The sequence below is a fragment of the Cornus florida genome, unplaced genomic scaffold, assembly GCF_030987335.1.
Source record: "Cornus florida cultivar Cherokee Brave unplaced genomic scaffold, ASM3098733v1 CherokeeBrave_3.0.0_Hap2_Chr05, whole genome shotgun sequence".
Classification (NCBI taxonomy): domain Eukaryota; kingdom Viridiplantae; phylum Streptophyta; class Magnoliopsida; order Cornales; family Cornaceae; genus Cornus; species Cornus florida.
In genome coordinates this window covers 109788106-109798908 of record NW_026775575.1, presented here as the reverse complement: position 1 = coordinate 109798908, position 10803 = coordinate 109788106, and the positions used below count along the sequence as shown (strand labels likewise).

Sequence of the window (10803 nt, the reverse complement as noted above, 5' to 3'; positions counted from 1 at the left end):
ACTCCGATATGGAGTAAAAAATATAAGTTTATTCTAAAATAGAGTTTTTCAAGATAATTACAGGGACACGGGCTTTCAACGTGAACAAATTTTGCATCCCTATTCTGCCACTCAATTTACAAGTATCTTTTTGCATGGGGATGAAGGGCATTTTAGGTACTTGACTAATGAATGCCACTCAATTTACCGTGGTAACAACAATTCCACTAGGTGTCTCTTTTCCCGGGAACAAAAAATCCAACATCTTCAGAGGTGCCGTTGTGCTGTACTTTTACAGCCTGAAACCGCCGGCCGGAAAGCTACTCGCCCTCCCCCCCTCTCTCTCTCTAGTTCCTTGCAAAACGCAATGTGCATTATTATACTGAATTCATTTTTCTTGTTTTACAGAGCTGTTTTGTTGGGGTCTCTTGTTGATCTTCTTGAATCTTGGATATGCTGAACATATATATTTATGGTTAGTACTAGCTTTGTTTTTCAATTTTTGTGTTTGTTTCGGCCTTTTCAAATCTAAGAATTAGGATTTCAAGATGGTTTTTTGAATCTTAGTGTTGGTATGTGAAATTTTTTTGAATCAATTAATACATACAATACTTCTATTTGTGCATTTTGCGATTGAAGTGTTCGATCAGTGTGTGAAAAGGCAGCTGCGTATCAATTTCAACGTTTTGTTGTTGAAAGGCCACTTTAGACATGAAGATCTTCAAGCAGCTGGCGCCCACAAAATGTGGGTTTAGAGGTTTGATGAATTCTTGTAGAGTAACCTTTATTCAACTTTGACAATTTGATTACCATAATGACTCTGATTTGTGTTTTTATCTAATCGGGAAACTCAGCTCCAGCTAGAATTTATTTGCTGATATTCCATAAATTGGAAGCAATATTGTATCCGAATTCAAAATCTAATTTTAAGTTTCTTTACTTTTAAAGTCATATTATACCACAAAAGAGTTGTCAGATTAGACATATAGGCCTAAAAGAGCTCGTGAATTTACTCAAAGAGAGAAATTTAATCCTAAAATTTGTCTATGAACACCTCAATTGGTCATACTGGATATGAAATCACTTGTGCCAATTTTGTATTTAAATAATTAACTTAGGCGGTTAGAATAATGTAACGAGTGTATTTTCCCCATTTTGCAGTGTGTTGGGAGTTTAAGACTACAGAAAACCTAGTATTTGGCAAAAAAATGGGTGTTCTCATACTTGGAACAATTGAAAGAATTGAAACGGTTGTTCTCAATCAGGTGTAAATATTGAGGAGAAACAATTGAAAGAGAGCAAATATTGAAATGAACTTTTAGCCATTGGAGACAGCATACAATGAAATGAACTTTTAGCCATTGGAGAGAGCATACAATGAAATGAACTTTAAGCGGACAAAAAGTGTTTTCATTTTTCTGACTGTGTCTGTTTCGTTTTTTATTCTTTTCATATATATTCAAATTGATTCATTGAGTCCAGATTCTAAAAGTCACACATTCTTCCTTTTCATTATTATTAATAATTTATTTTTCCTATAATTTTAATTTGTGCATATATGTATTGTCAACATGATAATCAGTGTATAAAAACTCAAGTCTGCAGGTGTTACAAAACTTGGGCCTCATTAACTATTGGGAGTACTTGAGAAAATTGAAAAGGAGGTGGGTAGAACTAATGGGATTAGGTACGGACCAAGACCAATAGACTTGGGTGGTATATTGTTTTATGGAAAATTAAAGATTATTTCTGAGACTCTTACCCTTCGATCCCCAAGAGAGAGTTTGGGAGAAATCATTTGTAATGGCCCGGTTGATGGATATAGTGGGATATATCAGCCACAGATAGTGAGAGCGTTGCATGCTGGCATTCTTTTCAGCCCATTCTCCATTCTGGTGGAGTTTTTGAATCATGGGATCGAGAAACTTGGCGGTGAATCTCAACTCCGGAAAGATAGATTGGAAACCAATTATGGGAATGGTTAGAAGGAAGGTCTGTCATGGGTGTTGTCGAGAGAGAGATCCAGCAACTGTTGCTGCTGTCACTGCTAGCTGGAGTTCTGAAGGTGCAAATATTGTAAGAGATAGTACATAACGTTTGGGTGATGTGAAGGCTCTGTGATGCAATGCTGGAAAGGCAAAGATCTTTTACATGATTTATGAATGATAGACATATATGCAGAATCATTTCACTTCTTTCCTACAAAGAATTTCTCCTACTTCTCTTTGCTTCCCGTCCTAGTCTCTCCATCAAACTTGTAAGGCAAGAATGCCACGTTGACTAAGCCAAGAAATGTGACCCAAATCACAAGACCTCAGATACTAGCAGTTTGTAGCAGTGCTTTTTTATCCACTAAAAATGCTGATCAAAACTTGCATTACAGATCTCCCAAACACACTTTCGCTTTTGAATTCTATCAAAGTGTATACTAAAAGCCTTGGAGTATTGGGAATTTTTTGTTGAGGAATACAAAACTTATCTTGCTTAGCCTAAAATGGAGATCCAGTGTTTTCATTGTATTTCGTTTTAAGATGTTTATCTTTTGACTTTCTTCGAATATTCAAATGAGAGTCTAGTAATTGGTATAGATGACCATGTTGGAAGAGTAAATCCACTGACTGCATTGTTCCTGTATGGAGTGGTTTAATTCAAGCGTGCCATCACAGGGAGAAGATGGAATATATAGACACACAATACAGACCAGAGAACTGAAAGATGGTAAAAAATAATAATTATAATTATAATAATAATAATAATAAATCATTGAATAATTTATTATTATTATTATTATTTTTTAATGGCTGACAAAGCATGAACTGGGCACTATTACATACCATACCAAACAAAACAGGACAATATCCATGGCCAATTTTTACATGGGCTTTACTGTGTTATGGAGGTGGCCCAAACCATCATCTCTTATGTCAGTTTCAGCCCAAAGAATTATTTTTAGGCCCAAAATTGCAGAAAAAGAAAGAAGACGTAGACAACGCCATTACGCCACTGAGTCGTCGCCACAACTAAATTCTCATGTTTACTACTCTTACTACTCACTAGGAGAAGAAAAGCCACCCCAAAGAAAGCCCTAACTTACGCAGTCAACGATCGGAGGAAGGTGAAGAACAAACCCTAATTTTTTGTTCCACACGATGCAACCTCAACAAACCCCGCCGGAATCTGACTTCCCGCCAATCGCTGCCATCAAAATCAGAACATCCTCTCCACGCTTTCCCCAACCCACCACCACTTCTGCCACCAACACCCCTACGGCTAACGCCCAACGCCGGATCGGAATAGCAGTCGACCTAAGCGACGAAAGTGCCTTCGCCGTCAAATGGGCGGTCCATCACTATCTCCGCCCAGGAGACGCTGTGATTCTCGTTCACGTCCGCCCCACTTCCGTCCTCTACGGCGCCGACTGGGGATCTGTCGACCTAACCATGGTCGACGACACAACGGAGAAGCAAAAGCTGGAAGATGACTTTGACGCCTTCACCGCCACCAAAGCCTCCGATCTCTCACAACCATTGGTGGAGGCACATATACCTTTCAAGATCCATATCGTGAAGGACCACGACATGAAGGAGAGGCTTTGCTTGGAGGTTGAGAGGCTTGGGTTGAGCGCTGTGATCATGGGGAGCCGTGGGTTTGGGGCGACAAGGGGTGAAAACAGTAGGCGGCTCGGGAGTGTTAGCGACTACTGCGTGCGTCACTGTGTGTGTCCGGTGGTGGTTGTGAGGTATCCGGAGGACAGAGACGCGGATAATGCTGGTGGTGATCCTGTTGTCTCGGTAGCATCCGCTGCGGAGGATGAGGAGGAACTCGTGTATCATGATGCCACTGATGATAGGAAAGGTTAGATTGTTGTCACACTTTGATAAAAAAAAACTGTTGCTGTTATTCTAGTTTGCATTGGTATAGTTGAAAATTATTGGTAATTGTGGTTTCTCATATATATATATATATATATTTGGCTTAAATTGAATGCATTACTTTCTCCTAGTGATTAGGAGGTCAAATATTTATGTTTTCTACAAGTGATCTATTAAATTGAAACACACTCAGTTTGTTCTTTTTGTTACTTCAGAAATGATTAATACTATATCCGTAGTTGTGACAATAGTGTGCACGGACAGCTTCTGTTATGTTCATGGTGGGAAGGACATTGATATATTGACCTTTTCATATGAGTAGGTTGTGGTGATTTTAATGCAAGTGAGAAGAGTATAGTGCTTCGGCAAGAAAATCTCACATTTATATTGCTTGGAACCAAGATATAAAAGAAAATTAATCAGGCTTAAGAGGAAAGAGAAAGTGGCTTTGGAACATAATGATAGTTGATTTAAATTGTGCCTATTGTCCTATACTTTGGTGTTTGCTGCTTGATGAGTGCCACATCCATCTCTAAAATTATTGCGAGAGAGTGTGGGTGGTGGTTGATGAGAGAGTCAAAATCCTTTAGAATATTCAATAAGATTAAAGTTCATCAGTTGTGTTGATGAGAGATTCAAAATCCTTTAGAAAATTCAATAAGATTCAATTTCAGCAGTTGCGATGGCAAATATACATGGTGAAATTCACTTGGATGTAAAAAATTTAGTTGTATTCTTGAGAACTAGATGAATTTGATTGCTGCTAATCTGCAGTCAGGCCAATATTCCCCAGATTGCCATGAATGCTGAATCTTATTTGATTGAATTGTGGATTCCCCTTCCTATAGCTGTAAAGAAATGCTTTTAATCTGCAGTTCACTTGGATGTAAAATTTTTAGTTGTTTTCTTGAGAACTTGATGAGTTTGATTGCTGCTAATCTGCAGTCAGGCCAATTTTCCCCAGATTGCCATGAATGCTGAATCTTATGTGATAGAATTGTGGATTCCCCTTCCTATAGCTGTAAAGAAATGCTTTTAATCTGCAGTTCACTTTGATGTAAAATTGTTAGTTGTTTTCTTGAGAACTCGATGAATTTGATTGCTGCTAATCTGCAGTCAGGCCAATTTTACCCAGATTGCCATGAATGTTGAATCTTATGTGATAGAGATGTGGACTCCCCTTCTTATAGCAGTAAAGAAATGCTTTTAAGTTGTAATTTTTCCAAAGTAACTTTTTTGCTGGATGCTTGAATGGATAAGCTTCAGTAATTGCCCTTCTTATAGCAGTAAAGAAATGCTTTTAAGTTGTAATTTTTCCAAAGTAACTTTTTTGCTGGATGCTTGAATGGATAAGCTTCAGTAATTGCCTAGCGAGTATTATTCATGTCACGGTGGCTGTGCATCAATATATGACTTGCATATGAATAGTTCTATGGAGGAGTTGTATTTAATAAGCACGAACACAGTAAGGTTTTGCACTCGTGTTGTACACTGATGGTTTGTGAACACCCCTAGGCATGTGTCTGAAACCTCTTGAATGTCACATGTTAAACATTCCTAACAAACAATTTATGTAGCACATGCACATCTGTAGAAGGTTTCATATACAACAATTTTGAAAACAAAAATGGACTTGCCCAGAAGTATCCAACCTTTCTTCTTTATTTTTATTTTTATTTTTATTTTTTGAGAAATACGACATTTGATGGATCGCCAACAGTCTAGTATGCAATAAACATTTTAGTTTATAATAAGAATATAATTATAAGAATGGAAGTTTGTAGGAGAATAATAGTTTATATTGTTACTATTTTTATGATATTTGTTTAGTGTCATCTTCCACATTGTACAATTCCTGCTATAGAAAGAAAATTACCAAATTTGGATAATCATCTTGTATAGTAGATGTATCTTGTAAAAATATTACATTTATGTATTGCCATGTCTATGCCATGTCCATGGCCCTTTTCATATTTTTTATTTTCTTTTTATTTTTGTGTCAGCATATCCTTGTATTATGTTCATCTCTTGGATTTGTGTATGTGCTATTTATATTTATACTTATAGTGGCCATTGACACTTTATGGACACACGTGGATGTATATCTGACCACTTTTAAGACACGTCTATAGTTTAAAAAAACATCCCTAATTTAGGACCTGTAGCCAACACTTCTCTAGCGGTCATCAAGATGCAATTGACTTGTCAGTTAATGTGACGGGCTTTCTTTTTTATTTTATTTTTTCTAGTAAGTAAAATTTCATTAAAGTGACGGGCTTCCTATTATAGAAAAAGCATATTGTAGTATTTATAAAAGAAATGCATGTAAGGGGTGGTTTATATAGACTCTAAAATTTATAAACCCTTCTTTTAAGGTTCTGTTTCTGTGTGGGATCGAATCGAAGGTTAGGGGCTCTCAACTTAAAAATTCCATTTTGTAGGAATACAATAGAGGCGAATGTGCTGTCTTAAACACATGTTTGACACCTTATAAACATATTCATAATTCATTTTGGTCACTTCACCGACATGTCTCAAATACTTCAAAAAAATGACTTATGTAGTTATGTAGCACAAACACATTTTAGAAGAAACAATGTCCTATAATCCTGAAATCAATATGAGCAAACTCAAAAGTGTCAAATCTTTCTTATTCTAAGAAAAATGGAAATTGTATGCATGACGGTGACAAGTAAAAATGCAATGGACACTTCTTAAGAATCTAATCGTAAAAATATAGCATGAGAGTGGCTGTGGAAATTTAATATTATAACCTTTATGATATTTCTTTAGTCTAATCATTAACTCTATAAATTATATTATTCAAAATTATATTGTTCTCTTATTCAATAAATGTATATACACAGAAATTTATATTTATATATCGCTGTATCCATGCCGTGTCCATATCCTAACATTTTAGGATCTGCTGTATTGACGCATCTGTTTGTATTGTGTGCATATTTTGTTTCTGTGTCTTTGGCACTCAATTTAGAGCCTGTTTAGAACTTATACCTTGGGAGAACAGAAGTGATCACAACAAAATATTTATACAATGCCATGTCCACATCGAGTCCATATCTTTTTTTCTTTAGGATTGCTGCATCAACATACCCGTTTTGTATTTTGTGCACATGCCATTTCTAATTTTTTGTGCTTTTGCTACATAGTTCAGTCTTTGTTGATAACTTATACCTAAAGAGAGAAGTGTACTGCAATCAATATTTTTCATAAGGGTGCCTGCAGTTATCATAAGTATGCTTTTACACATACCTACATGCTTGAAAGTATACTAGAAATTTGTATACATGTACAAACATCTTTGCGTACATGTATATAATAGAAAAGCATAATACATATCTATATATTCCTGTCCTTGCTGTACGCGTGTCCTCTTGTTTTAAGAATGTGCTGTGTTTGGTTGACTGTATAATATTGTTTCTGTGGCTTGACTCCTATCATGCAGCAATATCAATGGTCTAAAAGACTGATATTTTTTCTATTACAACATGATGAAACTACGCAAGTAAAAATGTCTGCTAGACGAATCATGCACTTTGTAGCCTTATTCATTGAAGGTACATGGCTTTGATTTCAAATCTGTTGGTCTTGTTTTATGGCATTGGATAGTGATAGCTGGACCAGAACTCATACTTAGATATTATGGCTAGGTGTGGTTTGGAGTGAACAGCTACATATCTGTTGAGGGTGGCAGATTATTGGCACTTGTTGTAAATGCCTCCATCATGTAACTAGGGAGCATTTTGCTTCGGAAATGGAGAGGAATGTTCTTCCGTTGAGAGTGGTCAATTGATTGTACTTGTTGTAACTACATCCATTCCATTACCAGTATGCATTATGTATGCAACTCTAGAAATCACATTATGTAAGCTACTTCCATCATATTGTAGAACTCTCTTGTATCACATTTTACCCAAAATTTGCAACTCGGAAAAACTATTTTGGAAACTTCAGACAAATGAGATGAGGATAAGTTCACTGTCTAAAGCGTGATAATTGACCAAAAGAAAGGCTTTTATTTTGTAATTTAAGATCGGGTAAAGTATAGAAAATACCCTTTATAGTATGCTTATAGTGTGTAATGTGTATCACACCCCTCGTGTGCGGAAAACACCCCTAAGGTATCATATTGTGCAAATAAGTTCTACCTGACACATTTAAGGTAGAGTATGCCTAAATTGTCCTTACATACGCATTATACATATTATTTTAAAAAACATGATTTTGTGAAATGACGGAAAAGGGTACACACGGTCACACACAGTGTGTGTATACGAACACAGTCACCTCATTGCCTTCGTCCTCACAGTTGGCGCTGAACCAGTCACACAGTGTGTGTGTATATGTATATTTTTGTTATTATTTTAGTACAAGGATTAACCCTAAGGCCAAATCCTATTACCCTGTTTGATGGTTATGCCCGCGTCTCGTCCGTCTTGCTTGCGGTGTCGCAGGGCTTTCGGCTGGAATGACGATTGGACTCGATGGTGATGCTGGTATTGGGTAGTGGCTGCCTACATATATCTTCCTTTTCTATTGATGTACTTCATTGTTTTAGTTATAATCTATTTTAAACCCTAAGACCGTTTTTTAAGGAAAATGAAATTAGATAACATTAGATACACCCAATACCACTCTAAACCCAATAATCCACCAAAATAAAAATCAAACGGAAAAGTGACCAATACGCAATGATGAGATGACATCAATATGAATATGCCTATTGGTCACACAAATCAAATTTAGTAGTGATTTATAAGTATTTCTGAACCATTTGAAGGTCCAGAGAGCACAATTTTGGCCTTTGCATTAATCCCTCCATGCAGAATCTTCCCAATCTTGATCCTCTGTTCTCTCAAAAACCCATTAAGATCTTGGCCGCCGAACCCATCAACCACATTGAATACCTTCCCATTCGAATTGTGCTTTTCTGAAATCTTATCAAACGAAATGAAATGGACGACGATGAAAAGGACCTCCGTTGAGCCGACTCGACTGAGCTCCTCGGTGGCGCTGTGGTGGCGGCTTATGTTGGATTGTGTTATCGTGCACATAACACCCCTCTACTATGAAATTATTATCATACACACTTCCTTGGGCATTTTCGGAAGAGTAAAAGGGCAAAATGGACATTACAACATGACCTTATGTCAGATCTTTGCAAAACGTAATTTGAGGGGTGATTCCGCTCAATTTTTAAAGAGTAAGGGGGTTAATAATACTTTTTAAAATAGGAGGTGAAAGTACTATGTGGAGTATACTTTAGGAATGTTTTCTTCACTTTACCCTTTAAGATCTGAAGCATTAGGAGCTAGGCAGAATACAGCTTAATGTTTTAGTTCTGTTTGTTATTTTCAAAAGCAAATTGGCAATGGAATGGGTACTTTATAGTGCTTTGATCCGAGAAAATCAGCCATGAGTGTGTAAATTGACTTGTTTACGTAAATCATGGTATCTTTAATATTTCTATGAGAAATTAAACATGTCCTGCGTTGGGAGTCCTAACTGCAAGTTGAACTCTTGAGACTTCTTAGCAAGTATTTTCTGATCTTCCGTATTTGTTTCTTGCATCATTTTTTTTTTTTGAATTGTAATTGGAGTCTTTTATCTATTTTTTGTTTATTTTTTTTCTCTTTATTTATTTATTTTTATTTGATAAAGTAGAACAGGGTCACTTAAAAAATTGAAACACAAGCACATGTTTCTTAAACTTCCTTATAAAAACTAACCAAAAATGTAGCATTTATATATGTTGGAATTGTTATCGTATGCATATCATTATTACAACAACGGTTTGATTTTTTTGAAATTGATTTAGTGTTGCTTCTCAGGATTATGGTTGGAGGCTAGATTAATTTGTTTCTATTTGGTTCACCTCCTTTTAAAGTGACTTTATTGTATGTTTATTCTTTTTGTGGCAGAAACCTAGCTGAAACTTGGGGTCGGGGTGTGTTCTCGTAATTGCAGGTATGCATTTTAGTAAGATCTATTCTATTATGAGCGCACTTTCACAGTGAGCTCATGACCTCAGCAGCTGAGTGTAATATCATAGCATTCTCGATCTAGCTGCTGAGCGTGCGAGATCATGTGAAAGTGCCTACTCACTAATGATTCGCGTTTTCCTTCTATATTTGAAATCCTGCTCCTTCCTTGCAACTGTCTCCTAAATTGTTTTAGCAGTCCCTCCTAATTAGATATTTAGATCTTGACAGCCCATTAGTTTTTCTTGCCTTAGACTCGAAATTTAACTACCATAGAAACAACACGCAAGCACACTGCAAGCCACATAACGCAACCATCTGTTATAAATTTATGTCTCTAATCATGTGGCAGTTGACTCCATGTCTTTGAAACTCTTATGATGTTTCTGGCCTTTTGCTGCTGTAGGTGTAGACGGCGTTGGAGTCTGCAAACCTAAAATGACTTGTTTGAGAACTGATTAGTCAATCTTGATTGTTGGATTTATGTCATGTATATGAACAATGTACTCACTTATGAATGTCAACTCTGGGAAGTTGTATCTTGTATGGTTGATGAGTTTTTGTTATATTCATAATTCACCAGGTCTACCAAAAACATCATACTTAATCTGTGATATGTTGGATCAATCCATTTTATTTAATATGTACTTGATGCTCGGTTCTGTTTTGTTTTGCAATGTTCTTGATCTAGCCAATTAGGACCTTCTATGGTCCATATAGATAGTGGCTTAGGCTAATTAAGATTCAACATGTGTGTAAATATTTGTCTTCAAAATTTGATTTTTTTATTTTTTTTTATTTTTTTTTACCTAGTATGGAAAATGAATTTGAACGTTCAGGTAATAATATATGCATGAATATCGGTTGGTCCGTGTTAACCATGTAGGGCGATAAATGGATGATCTGTATCATGGAATAATTATAGTCAATGTATAATTATAGTTGTTGCA

At 36.2% G+C, this 10803-nt stretch overlaps 1 protein-coding gene across 1 annotated transcript; it reads left to right on the top strand.

The window, feature by feature from the left end:
* The first annotated feature begins 2976 nt into the window (after positions 1 to 2976).
* On the top strand, positions 2977 to 10520 carry LOC132308505 (universal stress protein PHOS32-like). The gene is made up of 3 exons (XM_059806599.1): positions 2977 to 3834; positions 9794 to 9839; positions 10260 to 10520. The coding sequence occupies exons 1-2, from the start codon at positions 3129 to 3131 to the stop codon at positions 9799 to 9801; spliced, it is 714 nt and encodes a 237-aa protein (XP_059662582.1). The 5' UTR covers positions 2977 to 3128; the 3' UTR covers positions 9802 to 9839; positions 10260 to 10520.
* Positions 10521 to 10803: the final 283 nt, after the last annotated feature.